The sequence below is a fragment of the Cyprinus carpio genome, unplaced genomic scaffold (genome assembly GCF_018340385.1).
Source record: "Cyprinus carpio isolate SPL01 unplaced genomic scaffold, ASM1834038v1 S000006647, whole genome shotgun sequence".
Classification (NCBI taxonomy): Eukaryota; Metazoa; Chordata; class Actinopteri; order Cypriniformes; family Cyprinidae; genus Cyprinus; species Cyprinus carpio.
In genome coordinates, this window is record NW_024879273.1 from 83,105 (window position 1) to 106,463 (window position 23,359).

General features: G+C 36.8%; 1 protein-coding gene across 3 annotated transcripts; it reads left to right on the forward strand.

The window, feature by feature from the left end:
* The first annotated feature begins 216 nt into the window (after positions 1–216).
* On the forward strand, positions 217–22,727 carry LOC109070213 (pre-mRNA-processing factor 40 homolog A-like). Of its 3 annotated transcripts, XM_042755205.1 has the most exons (27): positions 239–315; positions 1,130–1,210; positions 1,305–1,445; positions 5,159–5,242; positions 6,984–7,011; positions 7,095–7,117; positions 7,241–7,285; positions 7,907–8,017; positions 9,990–10,110; positions 10,209–10,233; positions 11,281–11,496; positions 12,102–12,207; positions 12,762–12,826; positions 12,952–13,116; positions 13,680–13,788; positions 14,813–14,963; positions 15,099–15,232; positions 15,844–15,958; positions 16,376–16,467; positions 16,572–16,688; positions 17,570–17,707; positions 17,822–17,917; positions 18,219–18,305; positions 20,571–20,664; positions 20,767–20,828; positions 22,014–22,151; positions 22,232–22,727. In XM_042755205.1, exons 1-27 carry the CDS (start codon positions 313–315, stop codon positions 22,319–22,321), a joined length of 2,637 nt encoding a protein of 878 aa, XP_042611139.1. In that variant the 5' UTR covers positions 239–312; the 3' UTR covers positions 22,322–22,727. The 3 variants fall into 3 exon arrangements, with proteins under 3 accessions (XP_042611140.1, XP_042611139.1, XP_042611141.1); XM_042755206.1 differs by lacking the exon at positions 1,130–1,210 and having other exon boundaries at positions 217–315; XM_042755207.1 differs by lacking the exons at positions 239–315; positions 1,130–1,210; positions 1,305–1,445 and having other exon boundaries at positions 7,241–7,284; positions 7,905–8,017.
* Positions 22,728–23,359: the final 632 nt, after the last annotated feature.

Sequence of the window (23,359 nt, forward strand, 5' to 3'; positions counted from 1 at the left end):
TTAATAATATTGAATTAAGCCATCTGTTTTTAATGATGCATTATTACTGCATTTCTTCTCTGTTGTTTATCACACAGTTAACATTGCAGCTCATCACCGGCTAAATGTCACTACTTGTTGGCTTCAGATCTGCGTATTTCGTGCGCAGCTCTCCAGTGTTTTTGTTTCCTGCGCTTCGAACTGGTGCATGCGCACTTAATACGCAGCGTTGTTGCACTTGAAACACGCCTTCCGTGGTTTGAACCCGGCACGCAGCAGCCAATCAGAGCGTAGGTTTTTGTCTCGCGCAGGGCCACTGCATGTTCACTCATCATGGTGAGTCCAAAAAACAGACAGTTTATTCACATAAACTCAAAACTAGCGTGTTTTAGCATATACAAACTACACATATACACACTGAACGGTTTATTCGCTTGGGTTAAAGACTTGTAGTGAAGAAATTGGCATAATACAGACGTAATAAACGTTGGTTAGCATGCCAGCTATTGGGAATGAGTGACTGATGCTAAAGCTAAAGCTAACGAGTGTTTGAATGAGAGTTTGGGTTTATTATTGTGATTATTAAAGCACGTGTGTTAGACCTGTTACATATCTGATTGTGTGAAACACTAATGCTTGTAAACAGTTTGTTTACGATTATCTGTTTGCGCTTATGTTGATGTTATTGTGTTAGTCTAGAGGATATAAACTCCATCACACTGACTGACTTGTTGATAAACTGTGTTTTTATTGATAATGGGCGACTGATAATCCATCTATTCCTGATGAAAGTGAGAGGGAACTCTTGATTTGTCAAACTCTGATAAAGCTATGCTAAACTAGTGGAGTCTGGGTGATAGTTGATTGAGTTTTTAGATGCTTGATTTGTTAAGGGCAGTGAGATTGTAAGAAATCTCTGGTTTGTTATACATTTGTAGTATGTATATTAATAAGCTTTAAGTTATGCTAGTTGGTTTGAGTGAAATATTTAGGAAACGTCTGACAGTGATAGTTCTGCATGTGTTGGTTGGTTGGTTCTGTCAGATTAGATCATGTTTGGGAAAACCTCCTCACACTTTCAGCCAGTGATGTGCAGCATCTTTATCCGAGCTGTAGTGGTTACTGTAATGGACTCTCTTGTTCATAACAGTCCTCGACTGATGCTAATAGTGGCCCCAGTCAAGCACCACCTTTTCCTGGTGTACCACCTTCAGGAATCCCCCTGCCCTTTGTAAGTTGGTGTTGGAAAGCTCTCTGTCTTTGCGACTGCTTGGTTGTTTTCGTGCTCATTCATGCCTTGAATTTATTTTGTTGTGATTTCAAAGATGGGGCCACCAGGAATCCCGCCTCATTTCCCTCCGATGGGAATGCCACCCATGGGCCAGAGGCCGCCCAGTATGGCCCCCATGCCCCCGGGAATAATGCCCCCCATGATACCCCCGATGGGAGCTCCACCCATGGCACAGGTAAGAGCTCATTTCACTTTCACAGATTTCACTTCGAAAGGAAGCAGTGCTTTTAAATCAGGGTTTTACATGCTAGATTATAGACGTGGTAATTCACACATGTGCATCACATGACAGTGCTATTCTGCTGGTTTTTATTATGCATGGATGGTAGTCATATTAATGGTAATAAAATAAGTTCTTCTTCACATGCAGAAAAAGCATATTCTCTGAGAGTACACCAGTTTGGATGCAAGGATTGTCACGTGAGCACTCTGTAATTTTAAGTGTGTATAGAATAGTAAAGATTTTTCATTTGTTATGAGTCGGATTTTGGCTAATGATTTGAAGTTCAGTAGGTGCTGATTTAAATAATGATTGAGTTAGAGTTAGTCTGCAGTCTCTAATTTTCTGCATTTTACAGCAAATAATATTTAAAATCTGACAGGTGGGTGTGAGGAAGGTAAAGTGTTTTTTGTTAATTCAGAAGTGATTGGAGAAATCAGTTTAGATCATCTCATTGGTAACACACTTAAAACATTGTAATGGTGTTTTTATTTGGCACAAGCTCTGTATAAGAACTTAAAGGGATATTTCGCCCAAAAATAAAAATTACCTCATGATTTACAGGTACATCTCAAAAAATTAGAATGTCATGGAAAAGTTCTTTATTTTTTGTAATTTAATTAAAAAAAGCAAACTTTCTTATATTCTAGATTCATTGCACACAAACTGAAATATTTTAAGAGTTTTTTTGTTTTCATTTTGATGGTTACAACTTACAGCTTAGGAACATTAAAAATTCAGTATCTCAAAAAGATCAATCAAAAAAGATTTACAGAACAGAAATGTTCAAGATCTCTAAAGCAGGTTTAATTATGCACTCAATACTTGGTTGGGGCTCCTTTTGTACGAATTACTGCTTCAATGCGGCGTGGCATGAAGGTGATCAGCCTGTGGCTGTGCTGAGGCGTTATTGAAGCCCAGGTTGCTTTGATGGTCAGCTCCTCTGTGTTGTTTGTCAGATGTTACTTATCTTCCTCTTCACAATACCCCATAGATTCTCTCCGAGGTTCAGGTCAGGCATGTTGGCTGGCCAGTCAAGCTCAGTAATATCATGGTCAGCAAACCACTTGGAAGTGGTTTTGGCACTGTGGGCAGGTGCTAAAGTCCTGCTGCAAAGTGAAATCAGCATCTCCATAAAGCTTGTCAGCAGATAGAAGCATAAAGTGCTCCAAAATCTCCTGCTAGATGGCTGCATTTACTTTGGACTTGATAAAACATAATGGAGCAACATCCGCAGACGTCACGACACCCCAAATCATCACTGACTTCAGAAACTTCACACTGGACTTCAAGCAGCTTGGATTCTGTGCCTCTCCAGTCTTATGTGACAGCTGTAGCCCATTTCCTGAAGACGTCTGAGCGTGGTGACTCTTGATGCGCTGACTCTGGCATCAGTCCACTCCTTGTGAAGCTCTCCCAAGTTCTTGAAGATTCTATGAATATATTTGGATACAGCACTCTGTGAACAGCCAGCCCTTTCAGCAATGACCTTCTGTGGCTGACCCTCCTTGTGGAGGGTGTCGATGATCGTCTTCTGGAGAACTGTCAATTCAGTAGTCTTTCATATAATTGTGGTTGCATGTTCTAAACTAGCCCAGGAGGTACCCAGTATTTATACTCAAAATTAATCAAACTAATCAAGCTCAAAATGAAATCTTCAAATTTTTTGAGATACTGAATTTTTAATTTTCCTAAGCTGTAAGTCGTAACCATCAGAATTAAAACAAAAAGCTCTTGAAATATTTCAGTTTGTGTGCAGTGAATCTAAAATATAAGAAAGTTAGCTTTTTTTTAAATTAAATTACAAAATAAAGAACTTTTCCATGATATTCAAATTGTTTCTTCTTTCAGACGAATACAATCAACGTTATTTGAAAAAATATTTATGCACTTTATTTTGCTTCAAAATCTCGACCCCCATTCACTGCCACAATAAAGCTTGAAAGAGCCAGGAGGTGGTTTTTTTTTTTTTTACTACTACTCCAATTGTATTCGTCTGAAAGAAGAAAGTCATGGGGTAATTTTCATTTTTGGGTGAACTAGTAAGTAAGTACATTTCATTTATATAGCACATTTAAACATAGCAAAGCTATCCAAAGCGCTGAACAATGTAAAATAAAATTAAAAGAGAAAAGGAAACACAGAAAAGAAGCAATACTGTTTGGCAATATTTTGGATTTTTAAAAGCCTGTTGTGAGGTGATTTTGGAAGCTTTTTTAAACATTCTTATTTAATTGGTTCCACAGTATTTGCTGATTATTACTTTATTTAAACTTTGTGTAATGTATTTATTTTATTTGACATCAAGGTGTATGCCGTGACTCCAAACTTTCTTATTCGTTTTGCTAATAAACATTCTACGTTCCTTATTTATTTGGTTTCACAGTGTTTACTTATTTTTAGTTTTATATACCTATTTAAACTTTGTGTAATTTGTTATTGTAATTTGTATTTTTATTTGTTTTGTTATTAAAATTTCAATGATTTATATATAGGCTAAGTGAGTTTGATGTTGTGTTTTGTTGTTGATGCCGAATTGCAGCTAATTCGAAAGTAAATGTAAAATGCACGCAATGCTTTTAAGCTATTTAAAAGTGAAGAGAATCGAGGAAAAGATGGAAAACTCAAACAAACTAAAAACGAACAATTGCTTTATACCGAATTCCAGCTAATTCGACAGTGAAAGTAAAATGTGCATGCATTAAAAAGTGAAGGAAAAGAGGGAACCCCCCCACCAAGGTGATACTGGTATTACCGGTGTTGTTACAAGGCAATTAACTGGTGGGAAAATTTCCTTACCATTACAACCATACTTTGATAGCATTCCGTAATGAACATACCAGATTATACTTTATTTTTCTTTCAGTCAACATGATAGAAAGCATGTAAGTACACCTCGCTTTTCAGAATGATGAGCTTTGTAAAAATCGCTGCGTTTCAGAAAAGCCGGGCATAGAGGAGCAACAATAATATACAGTATGTGGAAATTGTTCCTTAAACCACATAAACACATTGCATTACACCAAATACAAATAATGTTCTTTTTAGCAACGTCATATGATCCCTTTAGTTAGATCTGTAGTTAGGTCTGATCTGATGCTCCCTAGAATTTGCGATGAATTGTTGGATTTTTCAGGGAGCGAACATTCCAGTGCACTGGAAGGATTTTCAAGGGAGCTGATTGAGACACACCAGAATGTTATCATCCTTTGGCGTGGATGCTAATACAGTTATATTTCACATTCTTTATGTGAATGGACCTTAAGACTCCATCACCATTAGTACTTATGTGAATACCACAAAATAAATGTGCTCGTCATATGTATAGACAAGCTTGATTCGGGACATTTCTTGGAAGTTTTCATGCAATTTACCCTAATATGTAGATGAGAGAAATGTATAGGCTTGAATATATGTATATAAACATGTAAAGTCATTGATATGATTGTTATAGTGTTGTCTAATTGGACCTGATGCTCCACGTGTGTGTCTGTGTGTGAGATGGCATGTTAGTGGATGTTTTGGGCTGTGAGTTTGAGGATCAGACTGTAGACTACAGAGCACAAGATGTGCTTTACACATCTCGGCTCACACCTTGCTCTCCCCCTGTACAGCGTAGGAGGGAAATTAGCAGTTCACATGAATTTTTCATGAAACTCTTTTCATAGATGCCAGCCATGCTGCCACCAATGATGCCAGGAATGATGATGCCCCCCCGTATGCCAGCTGCATCAATCCAGCCTACGGGACCGGTAAGCCAGCCTGTGTATCACACTACTCCACCAGCGCCGGTTAAATATAGACCCTCACATGCTGTCAGCAGTGTCAGAGTAACCTTAATGAACACACTGCAAAGTGGGAAAATGTACCAATTTAGAATCAACACCATTTTATATAGCACTTACCCATGTGACACGAGTGATAGTAGTGGAAGAGATCAGCTTGCTCTGCTAATTTATTACGTCTCCGTCCCTGCATTAGCACACTTTGTTAGTATTCAGTTTTAGTTAGACTTTAATGAAGGCATCATATCATGAACAGCAGGATTTTTCTTTTTTCTTTTTTTTTTCTAGTCCATGCAGAACATTTGACATGCAGTGATCAGAAATCATCATGATTGAAATCAAAATCATGAGCTCAAACATCCACTTTTACAGGGTGGAAAAAGTTAACGAATAACACCTATGTAAATTAAGGTATCATCAGGAAGCAAGCATACTGTAACTTTCAGAACTTAGTCCAAAACTTTGTCCAAAAAGAACATTCATTAGGCATGTTTACATGCACTCATTTATTCAATCCAAAAAGTCTTGATTTTAGTTTTTGAAAGCTCTATTTAAAGTTATTAATTTAACTGCGCATTACATCTATTCTGAACAGAATCTCAGTGCTAGCTGCTGCTTTAGGAAGAGAGAAACCTAAAAATATGTCTGAAAAACATAAACACCAAAATTCAGTCTCCTCCACTGAAGAGTTTGTCGACATTTGCTACTGTTCAAAATATTTTATTTATTTAGAAATATAAGTGAATAGAATAGAACTATTTTTTTGTTACAGTGCTAAATTTTACTATCACTTTAATGCATCTTTTGCTAAATGAAAGTATTTTTTTTACCCCAAACTTTTGAACAGTGCAATAAATTCCAGTTTCAGTGTAATTTAGTTTTGCAAGAGGCTGTTACTGATGGATGGGGCACATACAATCTATGTTGAGCTAATTTTAAATCTGTCTCCAGCCAAAAAATGCAACCATTATCAAAGTTACTAACATTACAAAATTAAATTTTAAAGTATATAATATGACCCACTTAATGTCTGCACATCTTACGTATTTCCTTAAAAGGAAGAAAGTACTTGCACATTAACTGTGAGTAGCTCTGAATGTGATGGCGTATAATGTACATGGAGAGAAATGTGTGGAAAGTGGCGTCATATCTGACCAATAACATGAAACAGACAAGTTCAATTAGAGTAGCTTAATTCATTTGTGTTTCAAAGCACTACTTCACTAATGAATATGGATGAAAGGACACCGTTTCAGTTCAGTGTGCATATATAAGAACAAACGAACCATACGTGTGCAGCCCTTTGTTTTGAGCACACCTCCTCAGTGGTGATTTAAGATCTGCTTTCATTTAATCTGCGATATTAAGCATCAAACAGCCTGTCGTTAGTTAAGCATATTAAATATTGATAGCTTCAGTAATAATTAGCGCAGGCTTTCAGATGCAGAAACCAGCTGACGCTCCAGGAGCTGTCAGTCAGGATGTCATTTCCCTTTCCTGTAATTTGGGGTTTGGAGACTGCTAATGAAGTTATCTCTGATATCTTTAGATCTGCTCATGGACTAATTTAATTCTGAGAATTATTGACAGGGCTTTCTTGGATGATATGAAGTTTCAAGTCATTAAAAAGATATCACACGTAAATCAGCCTATTTTGAATGGTTTACTTTTTGTAACAAGACACTCTTTTTCTTCATGTCCTGCTCAGCCTGGTGTGAGTCCAGTGGAGTCTGCAGGTGAGAGATTAAATAGTTTTGCGTAAACATCATGTTGTTGATTATTATTTCTAAATGTAATCAGTGGTTTTGTTCTATTTCAGCACCGGCTGCTCCTGGAACAACTGTAAGTACCAAACATGTTATTGTTAATATTGTTTAGTTGGGATTCTAATTTAAATTACTTTCCTGTCTTGAAAACAGTACTTTTTTTTTTCTTTTCTTCATGGATTTTTTTTTTCCCTCTTAGAGCACCACATCAACCGAATCTTCATCTGATGAACAGTCAAAAAAGGCAAGACACAATAAACAATTATTATCCTTCATAAAATACTATGCATGCCTAAAATTAGAGTACAGTTTAAAAATGTATATACTAAAAAATAAAATTTGTGTATCTGTTTTATCCAAAGTTCTTCCAAACCTGTATGAAATTCTTTCTTCTGTTAAACACGAAATAAGGTATTTTGAAAAATGTTTGTACCCAAACAGTTTGTGGTCCCTATTGATTTCCATAATATTTTTATATTATTTATCTTCGTAATATGGAAGTCAGTGGCTACCAGCAGCTGCTTGGCTACAATTCTTCAAAATATCTTCTTTTGCGTTCAACAGAAGCAAACTCATACAGGTTTGGAACAATTTGCGGGTGAGTTGATTTTTGTGTCAGCTATCCTTTAAAATTAGGTTTTGAAGCAGAAATGGTAATTAATTTCTTTACATTTCCCACCCCTACAGAGGAGGGAAAAATATGAATTCAACTATGAATGCTATGGATGTAATTAGCCGGGTCTTTCTGTTGTTTACGGGTACAACTTTACTGAACTAGCGACTGCAGGATGTGGCTGATGAAATGACCACTGATAACTAGTCACTAATGATGTACTGAGCGAACTGTTCATGATGTCTCCTGCAGAAGTCAGTATGGACCGAGCACAAATCCCTGGATGGAAAAACATATTACTACAACACAGAGACCAAACAATCCACCTGGGAGAAACCAGATGAGCTCAAATCACCTGCAGAGGTAAAAAAGCTCCACATACCCTTCTTGCTTACACAGTCATATTGCATCTGCCCTTTACTGTTCATTCAGGAGGTCATGACCTTTAGGCATACTCTGCATTTGAGAGTCTAATGCAGTGGTTCTCAACCACATTCCTGGAGGACCCCCATCACTGCACATTTTGCATGTCTTCTTAATCCAACACACCTGATTCAGGTCACCTGCTCATTAGTAGAGATTCACAGACTTGAAATGTGTGTGTCAGACAAAGGAGACATGCAAAATGTGCAGTGATGGGGGTCCTCCAGGAATGTGGTTGAGAACCACTGGTCTAAATGTATTACTGTTACTAATTGTTTGTTTATGTTAGAAAAGTAAAGCACACCATATTATGCACCATATTGCATTTATTAGTTTAGACCAGAGGTGGAAGGTAACGAATTACATTTACTCGCGTTAGTGTAACTGAGTAGCTTTTTTGTGTGTTTTAATTTTACTTAAGTATATTTTGTTTGAAGTATTGTACTTTGCTACATTTTAAAACACATTAATTACTGAGTACAAACAAACAAACTAAAAAAAAAAAAAAAAAAAACGCTCCCTGGAAACTATTACAGTGAATAATGGGCAGGAGAGCAGAATGGAGTCAGCGATAATATCGTAATTGTTGTTTTAACGATGTGCGATTTGACATTATCAGTATTTTGCAAAAAAACCAAACAAAACACTTCTACAGAGTGCCTTGAAGTCTAGTAGATTAAAAATTGAAGATACAGGGGCAGAAAATTTGTATATTTATATTATTTCGTATAGTAAATCAATATCACACGAAGAGTGCCGTTTTTTCTCCAAAAATCAGCATGATTACACAAAGATTTTATTTTACAACAGTTCAATAAACAAGAAGTTAATTAAGAGACTTGCGCTTTAGACACCATATTACCTGTTTTTGCTCTATTTCGACAACAAAATAATTCCAAACACAGCCACCATAGCACCGTTTTGAGTCTCTGAGCAATGACAGTGTTTAGTTTCTGAATGAATCAAAGTTTAAATGATTCGGTTCAATCTCAGCGACTCACTTATTAACAGTGACTTGCTGCCACCTACTGGCGGTTTTAATTTCACATATAAAGTATCTTTTTATTTATTTATTTATTTATTTATTTATTTATTTATTTATTTCAAGTGAGTATCCAACACTTTGTCTTGTATATCAAAACTTATTATTTCTGCCTTTATAAATGCAGGTTAAAATGCATTAATGTCCTGCATTAAACAGTGTGTAAATCCATCTAAATGCTTCTTCAGATGCAGCTTCTGTGTTTCCTCTACATTGCAAAGATGAATTTTGTTGATACTGATTTAATTTGCCTGGTAACAGCCCAAATGTCTTAATATTCTAAATAACTGATTCCTTCAACTGGTTTGAGATTTAAAGGCCTATCCCAGGGGTGTCAAACTCAGTTCCTGGAGGGCCGCAGCCCTGCAGAGTTTAGCTCTAACCCTGCTCCAACACACCTACCATGTAGTTTTCAAATAAGCCTAAATGATTAGATTAGCTGGATCAGATGAGTTTAATTAGGGTTAAATCTAAACTGTGGCCCTCCAGGAGCTGAGTTTGACACCCCTGGCCTATCCCATTTTTCCCTCCCTCACAATGTTAAAAAGTAATTTTTATTCTGAGTAAATTTTAAACTAGTTACTTTTTACTTGAGTAGATTTTTAGACTGGTATTTTTACCTGTACTTAAGAAATTTAATTTATGTTATGGTACTTTTACTTGAGTAGAATATTTTTGTACTCTTTCCACCTCTGGCTTAGACCAAACAAATCGCTGTAATAATTTTTTGTTATTGTCCGAATTACATATTTTTAAAAATAAAATACATTTACAGAGAAATGCATGTACATTAATCTAGGTTGAAATATAAACTTAATATTGAATAGTTGTGTATTTTGAAACAAAATTAAAGGAGTTTGTGTTTTGCAGCAAATGTTGTCCAAATGCCCGTGGAAAGAGTATAAGTCAGATACCGGCAAGCCCTATTACTACAACTCACAGACCAAAGAGTCTCGCTGGACTAAACCCAAGGAGCTGGAGGACCTGGAGGGTCAGTGTGCCAAATAAGTAGCATTATTACACACATCCAGAAATCTCACGTGAGGAAATGGTTTGACTTTTTTTGTCTCTCTCTTTTTTTTTTTTCAGCGATGATAAAGGCAGAGGAAAACGGGTGAGCATCAGCTTTATTTTATAAAACCATAAAGGGTTAGTTCACCCAAAAATGTTATTTGCTTGCCCTTATGTCATTCAAAACCCTGTGTGTCTCTTTTGTTCATCTTCATAACACAAATTAATCTTTATCAATTGAGTGATTAAATAATGAACATTTAATTTGGGCCTTTTTTTTAAATACCTATAGCTATTTAGGGGAAGTCGTGGCCTAATGGTTAGTTAGGGAGTCGGACTTGCAATCCAAGGGTTGTGAGTTCGAGTCTAAGGCCGGCTGGAATTGTAGGTGGGGGGAGTGAATGTACAGCTCTCTCTCCACCCTCAATACCACGATTAGGTGCCCTTGAGCAAGGCACCGAACCCCCAACTGCTCCCCGGGCACCGCAGCATAAATGGCTGCCCACTGCTCCAGATGTGTGTTTCACAGTGTGTGTGTGTTCACTGCTGTGTGTTTGCACTTTGGATGAGTTAAAAGCAGAGCACGAATTCCGAGTATGGGTCACCACACTTGGCTGTATGTCACGTCACTCACTTTTTTTTTTCACTATGTACATAGAGATCATCTAATGTGGTAAATGAAAGCTCAAACATGCTTGCTTTGACAGGGTTAATAATTCATGACAGAATAAACATTTTTGGGTGAACTATTCTTTTAATGTTTCATTAGAGTTTTTGGCAAAGGTTGATGCAGATTCACCACTACCTGTCTTTTTACACAAATTAATGATTTAATAGTGAAGTAAAAGATTAATACTATATATATATATATATATATATATATATATATATATATATATATATATATATATATATATATATATATATATATATATATATATATATATATATATATATTATTATTATTTTTATTTTTTTTCAGGGTCAATGTAGACTTGTGTATTATTGTAATTCACATTTTTTAAATTCCATAAAAACACATAAAAAAAAATGAATTACCATACAATTTTTTTTTTTTTTTTTTTTTTTAGAAATTCAGAGATTATCCAACTTTAATAATAATGATGTGTGTGTGTGTGTGTCTGGTGAAGACGGCTGATGTTGTGGCTCCTGGCACCACCCCTGCTCTTACATCTCAGAGCGAGTCGTCTGTTACCGTGGCAGCAGTTGCTGAGACTGAGGCTACCATGGCGACAGTCGCCACAGAGGAACAGCCGTCTCACGTGCCTGCGCAGGTTGCTGAGGTCAGCAGTGATGTCACTGTTAACTCCACTGAGGAAGCGCCCAGCGTAGAGATACAACCCAGGTGATGAACCCTCAACACCCAGAACATTCCACGCGTGTTCACTCACTGAACAAAACAATGAAGAGATTTATATTCATTTACACTACCCTTTAATACTTTGGGGTCAGTAATATTTTCTAAAGAAATGAATGCATCTATTCAACAAGGATGCATTAAATAGATCAAAATAGATCATTGAAGTAATGTCATTTGTAATGTGCAAAAGATTTCAAATAAATGCTGTTCTTTTGAACTCTTTATTCGTCAAAGAATCCTGACCAAAAAAAATAAAAATAAAAAATCAGTTTGGCCATCATCATAGGAATAAATTATATTTTAATATATATTTAAATAAAAATCAGTTTGTAATAATATTTTACGATTATACTTTTTTTAATTGTATTTTTTTTGCAAATAAATGCAGACTTGGAGAGCATAAAACCCTTTTACCAACCCCAAACTTTTCGACGGTAGTGTATTAGTGCTACAGTACTTTCTGCTGAAAATTGTCAGATTACAAAACAAAGCATTGTGAATTGTTTTGTGCCATACAAGACATCTTTAAATGGTGAATCGATATAGTAGCTTTAAAGTCTTGTTTTATTATATATTTGTTTGTTTTGCAGTAATGATGTTTCTAAGGAGGAGAGACCTGAGCTGGTGAAGAAAGTTTACAAGTGGAACACAAAAGAGGAGGCAAAGCAGGCATTTAAAGAGCTGCTGAAGGAAAAGGTAGTTTTTCTCTCTCTCTCTCTCTCCCCCTGTAGTGAAGAGGGAGGTGTTGATATTCCGGCTGGGGCTTTCTAAATTTAGTGTGTTTTAATTTGGCACACAAATGGCTCCTGAGAGAGCCGCGACTGTTTAATTGCTGCGAGTGTGATTAGACTGGAGTGAGTGAAACAGAGGACGGTGGAATCGCACGCTTCACAGACCCCTGACAGCCTTTCAGAAAGACACGCTCAGAAGGGAAGAAGAACTGAATGCTTTGAGATGTCGACATGGAGATCTACTTCTAACCTTTACTGTTATTTTCTCACTATGCCCATTTATGCCTCTCAACAATAACATGATAAATCAAAAGATCTCCTCAGTCAAATTACTCATGAAAAATGTGTTGATTATTAAATAGGTTCTTTAGAAAATCTAAATGAAATTGTGCAGCCTTCCCTCTTAGTTTTTATTTTATTTATTTATTTGTTTTTTTCCCCAAACATTATTGAGTAACAAGTATGCTGTAGCTTTAGAGAAAAGTAACTTTGCATCTCTCTCCCTCCATGTGACTACAGGGCGTTTCCTCCAATGCATCATGGGAGCAGGCAATGAAGCTGATAATTAACGACCCTCGTTACAGGTATCCAAATACTTCACACAGCATTAATGACATTTAATAGCATTTAAATCCTGTGCACTGTTAAATGTGTCCCTGCTGTTCTTCACTGAGCCGCTCACTGTGTGTGTGTGTGTGTGTGTGTGCAGTGCTCTGCCTAAGCTGAGTGAAAAGAAACAGGCGTTCAATGCTTATAAAGTCCAGACAGAGAAAGAGGAAAAGGAAGAAGCCAGAATCAAATACAAGGAGTCTAAAGAGACTTTCCAGCGCTTCCTGGAGAACCACGAGAAGATGACCTCCACCACACGATACAAGTGAGTTTTTAAAGCTGTTTTGATGACAACATTATTCAAGGCATCATTATTCAATCACAATTTAGACCTTGTATTTTGGGTTGAATACTTGAAAAGCACACTATAAAAATACTCAAAACACCTTAGAAACTGCATAGAAATGCCCCAGCAATCACCCTCACTTCAGTTTTGCATGCACAGGCACCACTCTCATTTTTAATCCAGTATTACTATAAACTGATGGTTCAGCTCTCTTTGTCTGTCACTGATTCAGAGCATGATTAAAATCCCATCAGCAGTGTTCTCATGGTGACGTTTTGGTGTAAATCTCACCTGTATATAGCGGAGCTGTTTGTCGTGAGATCCTGTCTGCACTGTGTCATACGGTCTCAGAGAGACTGCTATTAATTACTAGTTGTGTGACTTTAATATCCTGTGATATCACTGCCCCCTACTGACTAGCTTATGACCTGCAGCAACGTGCATTCACATGGATGAAATCATGCTTTATTAAATATTATGGCAAAAGTTGTTGTTCTTTAAGCAGTGGTTGTTTGTGAGTAAGTTTGTCTTGTCTTGTGCAGGAAAGCGGAGCAGATGTTTGGCGATCAGGAGGTGTGGTCCTGTGTCCCCGAGAGAGACCGGCTGGAGATCTACGAAGATGTGCTGTTTTATTTAGCAAAGAAAGAGAAGGTTTGATTGGCTGATTCTGTTTATTAGTGTATAAGAGAGAGCAGTGATAATCTAATAACCTGCTAATTAGTTTAGTTTTTTCCTATCAAACAGTTTAAATGCTGATATCAATTTCGTTTGGATGCATTTTGATGTGCAAACTTTAATTATAAAGCAATGAACCAGATTTGACTGTGCCTTACAGTGATTAAGGGATGTTGTTAGGTGTGACGCATTGTAAAAAAACACTAACACACAGTGGCTTATTTTTATTATTATTAGCAACTGCAATAAACATAGTCAAGAAGTAATTCTGTTTATTGGAAGAGAATAAATCAGTAAATGATTCTTCCAAGTAATATTACTCATTAGTTGAACAGTATGCTGTTTATATTTGCCAACCACTAATATAAAAAAAAAAAAAAAAATATATATATATATATATATATATATATATATATATATATATATATATATAATTTTTTGTTGTTGTTTTTTTTGCATTTAATTTAAAATTCAATTGATTTGTGCCTACTGGTCTCCGTATATACGATTATATATACAGTACTGCGCAAAAGTCTTAGGCCATTAGTATTTTCACTAACAAAAAATGGTTTGCTTTAGTGTGTTAGTAGGAAATAACAGTTTACTTTTCCAGACATTCCTTTTGCCACAGTTCCTCTGGATTTAGTCTGTCTCAGTTTTTCCTCTTTCTTCATTTAATCCCAGATAGACCGGATGATGATGAGATCAGATCTCTGGGTGGAGCACTGGTTGTTGTCAGACTCCTTGTGTATACAAAACTTTCACTGTATTATCACAATTAATGGCAAAGGAATGTTTGGAAAAGTAAACTGTTATTTCCTACTAACACACTAAAGCAAAATATAGAAATAACTGTCTTAAAACCATTTTTTTTTGTTGGGTAAAAATACTAATGGCCTAAGACTTTTGCGCAGTACTGTGTGTGTGTGTGTATGTATTTTGTAATAGTTCTTGTCTGCAGTCTAATTTTACACGATCCTAACTCGGTGCTCTCTATCAGGAACAAGCCAAGCAGCTGAGGAAGAGGAACTGGGAAGCTCTGAAGAACATTTTGGACAATATGGCCAATGTGACGTACAGAACTACGTGGTCTGAGGCTCAGCAGTACCTACTGGATAACCCCACCTTTGCTGAAGATGAGGAGCTACAGAGTATGAACACACACACACACACACACACTGTACTGCCCACCTCCACATGATGATGCTTTTAACCCGCATAATGAGAGCGAGTGTGTTTGATACAGAGGAAGCTTTCATCTTTGTGTCTGTGTGTGTGTGTGTTAGACATGGACAAGGAAGATGCTCTGATCTGTTTCGAGGAACACATCCGTGCTCTTGAGAAAGAGGAGGAGGAAGAGAAACAGAAAACTCTGCTGCGAGAGAGACGCAGACAGCGCAAGAACCGAGAGGCTTTCCAGGTGACACACACACACACACACACACACGTGAGACTCTGTCCTGGTTTGTCCGCAGCATCACGTGTCCAGCTTTCTAATATGAAAAGCTCTCACCTTGATTAATTGGAACTTGATGCTGGAATATCAGCTGATGTCTGTGATGAAAGATGATCTGTTTGACCGAGCTTAGGGTCCTGCAGAGCATTGTGCAGAGAGGAAGCCAGAATGAAATAAATTAATAATTAAATATATAAGTGAAACATCACTGGCATGTTTAAGGCAATTCATTGAGAATTATTGATAACTGGCAATGTATCAATAATATGGGTTCAAACTGCGTACAACAACTAACGCTGAATTGTCAACTACACATCTGGAAATGTACTATTTAAATCTCCCATGTTATTATCTACTGACACCGCTGCAGGCTGGTTTGGATCAAATTACAAATATTTGAGTGCTTACCAAAGCAAACTAAGCATAACTGTTATTTTTTATAACTAGAGGTTGCTAAAAACATTATCAATATTAATGCTTTGCTCTCTTGGAACATAAGAACGGCTAAACCAAACTGACTGAGGAGTAAAGGAGAAGAGCACTGGCACGTTTGTGAAGTGTTGTGTGTGTTTCAGAAATTCCTGGATGAACTTCACGATCACGGGCAGCTGCACTCCATGTCTGCCTGGATGGAGATGTACCCAACCGTCAGCGCTGATATCCGCTTCAACAACATGCTGGGCCAGCCAGGTCTCTCTCTCTCTCTCTCTCTCTCTCTCACAAACACTCAGAGCGTGGCAGGCTTTGATGCTGATGAATAACACATGTAAAAGGGTCCTGTCCTCATCTCTCACTCGGTGTCTCTGTTTCAGCAGTACAGGCTGTGAACTCCACATGACTTTGATACGTCACCACTTAAAAAAATTAGAATATATTATTTTGGGCCATCTAAAACGAAATAGAAAAAAAATCCTATAATTACTTAGCAGAATAGTTGTTTATTGTATAATGTAATTACAATGGGTTGCTTTTAGTTATTGTTGTTTTTTATTGTAAAAAGTCGCTCAGTTGTGTTATGCTTTATGTATGTGTGTGTGTATATATATATATATATATGTATATATATATATATATATGTGTGTATATATATATAATATTTTTTTTTAGGCTCCACCCCTCTGGACTTATTTAAGTTTTACGTGGAGGATCTGAAAGCTCGTTATCATGATGAGAAGAGAATCATTAAAGACATCCTGAAGGTGAGTGAGAGACTGTGAAGGTCAGTGTTTGACATCTGATCAGTGCTGAAGCCCTTCATGAAGTGTGTGTGTGTGTGTGTGTGTGTGTGTGTGTGTTTGTGCAGGATAAGGGCTTACTGGTGGAGATCAACACGGGTTTTGAGGAGTTTGGCTCAGTGATCAGCTCAGATAAACGTGCCACCACGCTGGATGCAGGAAACATCAAACTGGCCTTCAATAGTGTAAGCAGACTGCCCTTTTTATAGAAAGTGACAAGTGAACACATGTATAATGTTACAAAATTCTTTTCATTAAAGAAAACTGGTTTGCGGATTCATAGTAATAACAATTGAGCACCAATAATAATTGACGACAACTGAGAACCAAATCAGCATATTCTAGGATGGTTTCTGAAGTGTGACACTTGTGACTGGAGTAATGATGCTGAAAATTCAGCTTTGCCATGACATGAAAAATCTACACTTAAATATATCCACGTAGATACTTATTTCAAACACATTAAAACACATAGTCCTATTCTTAATGAGCTTTTGTCTGGTAGTGCAGGTTTAGCTTAAAGATATGGTTCTATGTGGATGGCTATGTCTGTTTATATATCATAAATGTTAAACGTCATGTAAAACATACCTCAGATTATAAAACTGAAAGTCGAAAACAAAGGAGCAGTAGAACTAAAATCAGTCAAAAGTAAATTAGTGGAGGCAGTACAAAAGCAAAACTAGTTTATATATTTATATCAGTGAATGGGATATAAACCAACTTTTTAAGACCTGTTGAAGTCAATAGTGATTGCGTAGTTAATTTGGTCTGGTTCTGTTAAGATGATTTTATTTTTTCAGGACCTGTTTATGTATTTATACTTTTAGTTTGGCTTTTTTAGTTCCATTGTTTAATGCACTTGCGTGCAGTTTGTCCGTGTAAGTTGCTGCTTTTGTATAACCATTCAAATCAGTTGCTTATGACATTTCAGCTTGAATTCTCTCTTGACTTTTGTGGACTTTAGAAATGATAGGCAGCTTACTAGAGTTTGGAGCAGAGCACAAGAGTGTTAGTTTGTATTTACTGATTAATGACTTGTGTTTGATGTCTTTGTGTTTTATAGTTGCTGGAGAAAGCTGAAGCACGCGAGAGGGAGAGAGAGAAGGAGGAGGCCAGGAAGATGAAGAGGAAGGAGGCGGCGTTTAAGAGCATGCTGAAACAGGCCACGCCTCCTCTGGAGCCTGAGGCCACATGGGAGGGAGTATGTCATGCTATTACAATAAATATCAATGACTATATAATCTATTAACTAGACTAGGTCCTCATGACGTGTTATCTTCCTCTGCTGATCTGATGTGTGTTGATGCTGTCTCAGGCACGAGAGCGGTTCCTAAAAGAGCCTGCGTTTGAGGACATCACGCTGGAGTCTGAGAGGAAGAGGATATTCAAAGACTTTATGCATGTGCTAGAGGTATGTTAGAATTATAAACATTTTTACAAGGTGTCTTTTAAGCAACCAGGGCTGCGTTTCCCAAAAGCATCATAAGCGTAAGTACATAGTAGACCCATTGAAACCAATGGAGCTACGATCAACTTGGGCTTACGATGATTTTGTGAAACGCACCCCAGATTATTTTTTAAAAGAATTGACTCAGGGCTGGGTGTGTATTCATGTTCAGTAACTTTTAAACTCTTTTAAAAGGCAGTTAAACTTGGAAAGCCTTTCAGGTATTCAGTAATGCAGTGGTCATGTCTGTGATCTCTTTCTACAGCACGAGTGTCAACATCATCATTCAAAGACTAAAAAACACTCAAAGAAATCCAAGAAACACCACAGAAAACGTTCCCGATCTCGATCAGTGAGTCTCATTTCATGCCTGCAAACTCATCTGCCGTTCTGATATTGAGATGGACTTGGGTGGGACTTTATATGAATGTATCTCTGAAGAGAACCGACTGTCTTCAGAAAAGTTTCAATGGCTTTTTTTTATTTTCTTCTTCATAACTGCTGTATAATATGTACCGGGGTAACTGCTGGATTTCTACTTTCCAATATGCTTCACCTACTTCACCTACAGAGAATGAATTTGCGTTTTTCAAAGCAGCTTCACAGTAATAAACTGGAGAATAAAAGAATCAATGATGCAAACTTCATTAGATATGAGAGAAATCCAAATGATGCTGTAAAACAGCTCTAAAAAGTCATTATTCAGCTGCCGACAGTTCAGTCTTGATTCAGTTCAGTAGCTGTTCAATTACTGTGTAAAGTTCATCCATTATGAACATTCAGTTAAGCTTTTAGCAGCTCTATAGAAGGCAACGCTGTCGTTATTCAGCTCGACTCAGATCAGTGTTGATTCAGTTTAGATCAACAGCAATGTTTCGGAACTGTCAGTTTTGAAATGCATTCGATTTCGTTAAAAATGGTCTTTTACAGAAGCCTGTTGTTCCATCATTCATCTCAACTCAGTGCAAGCTTTGTTCTTATCCAAGTCAGAACAATTATATATATAAACAAATCGTTTTGAATCTTTCTTTCTCTTAGAAAATGGTTTCAAGTTAAAATGTGAGGTTTGTTTTATAGACTTTTTGTCTGTTTTTGTCTTGTACTGTCTGAACAAAAATGAGTTAAAATGATCATTTTACAGTTAAGGGTGTTAAACCATAAACTGTTTTGTTTTGAAACAACATCATTACTGCCTAAAGAATGTGTAGTTCTGTTCTAATATCATAATTTTCTGAATATATTTCATATTCTAATTCCAATACATTTTGTAGAAGACTTTAAAAAGTAGACCTAATAAGTAGGAATGTCACAATTCGATTAAATTAACTATTTATTTATTTTGCAAAATGAGATTTATGACATTATAAATTAAATGTGTCCTCTTCATATAAACAAAATAAGGCTTTGTCTGTGCTCTTTCCAATTAAAAAAATTAGAAGCAACCACTGCATTTTAATCATGATCCAAACAAAGATATTGCATACATGCAACATGAGCAGTTTTTAATCTAAATTAGATTAAATTTGAAGCAAAAACATAATGATTTGACTTCAGTTTTGTGAAACTATACATAAAAAATATCAGTATGAAACAGAAACAGCAGACGAGCTGAACGAGACGCAGATTCAATCTCAGCTAGCAGGTGGAGCTTAAAGCATTTCCTTGGTTACCGCTGTAAACAAAGAACTTATGAACACCGCAGCAGGTGGAGCTTAAAGCGTTTCCTTGGTTACCGCTGTAAACAAAGCACTTGTGAACACCGCAGCAGGTGGAGCTTAAAGCGTTTCCTTGGTTACCGCTGTAAACAAAGCACTTATGGACACCGCAGCAGATGGAGCTTAAAGCGTTTCCATGGTTACCGCTGTAAACAAAGCACTTACGAACACTACTGCAGGTGCAGCTTAAAGCGTTTCCTTGGTTACCGCTGTAAACAAAGCACTTATGGACACCGCAGCAGATGGCGCTTAAAGCGTTTCCTCGGTTACCGCTGTAAACAAAGCACTTACGAACACTACTGCAGGTGCAGCTTAAAGCGTTTCCATGGTTACCGCTGTAAACAAAGCACTTATGGACACCGCAGCAGATGGAGCTTAAAGCGTTTCCTTGGTTACCGCTGTAAACAAAGCACTTACGAACACCGCAGCAGGTGGAGCTTAAATCGATTCCTTGGCTACCGCTGTAAACAAAGCACTTATGAACACCGCAGCAGGTGGAGCTTAAAGCGTTTCCTTGGTTACCGCTGTAAACAAAGCACTTATGGACACCGCAGCAGGTGGAGCTTAAAGCGTTTCCTTGGTTACCGCGTTAAACAAAGCAGCTGCACTTATGAACTTTAATATGCTTCATACAGAGGCAAGATGAAAAGAAAAAATGCCATCTAAACTTTTCTAAAGACAGTAAGTTCCCCTCAGACATGCATTCATATAAACACCTACCCCAATTGAATTACGATTTGTTTAGCATCTCAACCGATTTGAATAAATTTTCTCCTGGTTAATCATTCCATCCCTACCAATAAGAGTATTGTATTATGATCCAGTGTGGAGATTTGAGGTATACATTTACTCAGGTCTCATGCCTCCTCCTAAACTGTGTCCTGTGTGTTTGTTCACGGAAGGGCTCGGAGTCAGAGGAAGATGAGTATCACTCGAAGAAGAAGAAACGTTCAGTTTCTAAATCTCCCTCCGAGCACTCGTCCTCTGGGGAATCTGGTCAGTGACGTTTAGGATCGATATCAGTGTCCTGCACAACACATCAATACTGAATGCATCATGACCAGTCTCTCAATGATCATCTGATCTTGATCTTTACAGAGAGGAGTTACAAGAAATCTAAGAAACACAAGAAGAAGGGAAAGAAAAGACGACACAAATCAGTGAGTAGCGAACGACTCAAACTCTCTAATACTTATTCCTTGTGCAGCTGAGGAGGAATCTGACTTACTCAATAACCTGCAATAATATGCAAGTGCTATGACAAGATTTTTTTTCCTTTTTTATATAAAATAAATAGAACAGGGAAAAAAAGAATAGACATGCTGTGTTAGACATTCTTTTTTTTAAATAAAAATAGTAAAAAATAAAAGAATGCTTGTGTAAGAGGGTCATTTTTTAATAAATAAAAGGAAAACAAGTAGCTAGGATAGAAATAGAATAGAGAGTGTAAGTGCTGGCAGATCAAATGAAGATGGAATGTAGTCAGACTCTGAACAAATCTCTTACGAGGTATTAGTTTGTATCAGTTTGTAATGACATACAATGCTTCTCACAGTGGTTCCCGAAGCGTTGCTGAAAAAGCTTTGTACACCATCTGCTACATGCCTTCTGTTGTCTAATTGTTATACTTTTCAGCAAACAAAATGCTTTTCTTGTATGTCCCCCTTCAGGTCTTACTACTAAGTTCTTGCTGTGAAATCTTTACTGTTTTTTTTTTATTATTATTATTATTTTTATATAAAGTAAATGTAAAAAGTAAAAAGGTTTTTTTTTTTTTTTTTTTTTTTTTTTCCAGTAATATTTCAAGATGAGCACTTACTGGACTGAATCAACTTGATGATTTCTACCCATTGGATCAGCTTTGTTTAGTATATTTAAGCATATAATTAGGACATACTGATTATAATAGTGTTTGAATAAGGATAATTTTAAGTAGAGTTGGATTCAGTTCAGTTCAAGTTTATTTGTATAGTGCTTTTCACGATCGTTGCAAAGCAGCGTTACAGAAAATGAAAGTTACTAGTTATAAGAGATTTTTATTTTTGTTGATTTGGAATAATTGTAAAAATCTCAAATGACCTTATTTGAATTGGCTGTTGAAGAAGGGGCTCTCTCCATCATTTATTGATTAACAAGTGTCTGTCTCTGGGATTGAATATACAGTGTATTAAATATGAGTGAACCATGGTCCATTCCTCAGATTATGTTCAGTTCTACGATGCTACGTTTACTCGCATTCATTAAATAATTGTTTTATAAAGTGTATAACTCTAAATGGCTATTATAGGATAATGAGCAATATGGGGAATATCACACTTTTTTTTTTTTTTTTTTTTTTTTCGCAGGCCTCCCCTGAGTCTGAAGGAGAGAAAGAGCGGAAAGGAAGAGAGAAAGAGAAGGATAAAGAGAACGACAAATCCAGAGGGAAGTCACGTGGAGAATCCAAACAGAAATCCCCCAAAAGAAAGAGTACAAAAGAAGAGGTAAGCGATCGCATCTGAGACGGTGTCTGTAGAGTCTCATTTACCCAGATGAGATCTGAATCCCTCTGTCTGTCTCTCAGGGTGGATGGGATACGTCTGGAAGCGAACTGAGTGAAGGAGAGCTGGAGAAGAGGAGGCGCACTCTCTTGGAGCAGCTGGACGCACCATAAATCACTCTCTGTCACTCTCTCACTTGCATTCCTGTGATGTGTTTTGCATCCGAGTGTTGGCTTTTTGGCTGTGAATCCACTGACCGTCATGTAGTCTCTCTGAGAGGCAGTATTGTCTGAACATCAGCACTCTTGATTTTGTAAGATTTTTTTCAGAGGTTGCAAGTTAAGTTGTCTTTAGCTGCAGAACCCTTTTTTAGTTAGTTGTATATTTGTTATTTTAAACATCACTGATAATATGGAACAAAATGAACAGCCCTGCTTAAAATCAACTATTATTCAACTTCAGATTAATCTGTACGATTTTCTGTAAAAGCCATTTTTGCAAAACAATGTCATCGGTATGAAAAAATGTCTGCAGCATTGTTTTCAACTTGAATTTTGACAAATAAACTATAAAATAATGCATTTTTGTTGTTCTGTTCTCGGGAGATCCAAACCCGCTCATTTTCATGCCAGTGATCTTTTTGTTAATCATGTTTTCTTCAGTAACTTCTATGCCACTGAGGTTTTAGAAGTCAGCTGACAATTTCTGACTAAAATCTGTCCATTCAAGTGAAGAAAATATATATCAACTATATTTATAAATTTTTATTATATATAAATCCAAAGCTTATAATTGCATATATGGAATGCGTTAAGCGTATAATATAAATGCAGACCTGTCCCCCTGTGCACATCTGTAGGCAGGTGTGATTTGAGACTCTGTAAAACTATGAAAAAGCCTACCAAAAAACAATCGAAGACTTTGAGTGATAACTGTAGGCTACTTTAGTGCTGCAAAAATATTGTACTTCTCAGGGATTTACTGTTCACAGAAGCCTAGAGTGACCTAGTTTAGATGCATAGTCAAACTGCAGCATTCAAAGTTATTTACATGTTAATTTGATAAAGAAATTGTCACATGCTTCATGTTAAAAATAACTATTAAATGCTATCCACCTATCAATCAAGAGTGTACTTGGAGAGTTATGTTTGTATTGCTGTGAATTGTAGTAGAGGGCCATACAATTTTCAGTTACTTATATATGTCAGGTA

What these genes read in the sequence shown, in the direction of transcription:
- LOC109070213 (XM_042755205.1), top strand. An exon ending in AGCTCAAATCACCTGCAGAG is followed by an intron (nt 8,018 to 9,989) that starts GTAAAAAAGCTC and finishes TGTGTTTTGCAG; the next exon opens with CAAATGTTGTCCAAATGCCC. An exon ending in GAAAGAGTACAAAAGAAGAG is followed by an intron (nt 22,152 to 22,231) that starts GTAAGCGATCGC and finishes TCTGTCTCTCAG; the next exon opens with GGTGGATGGGATACGTCTGG.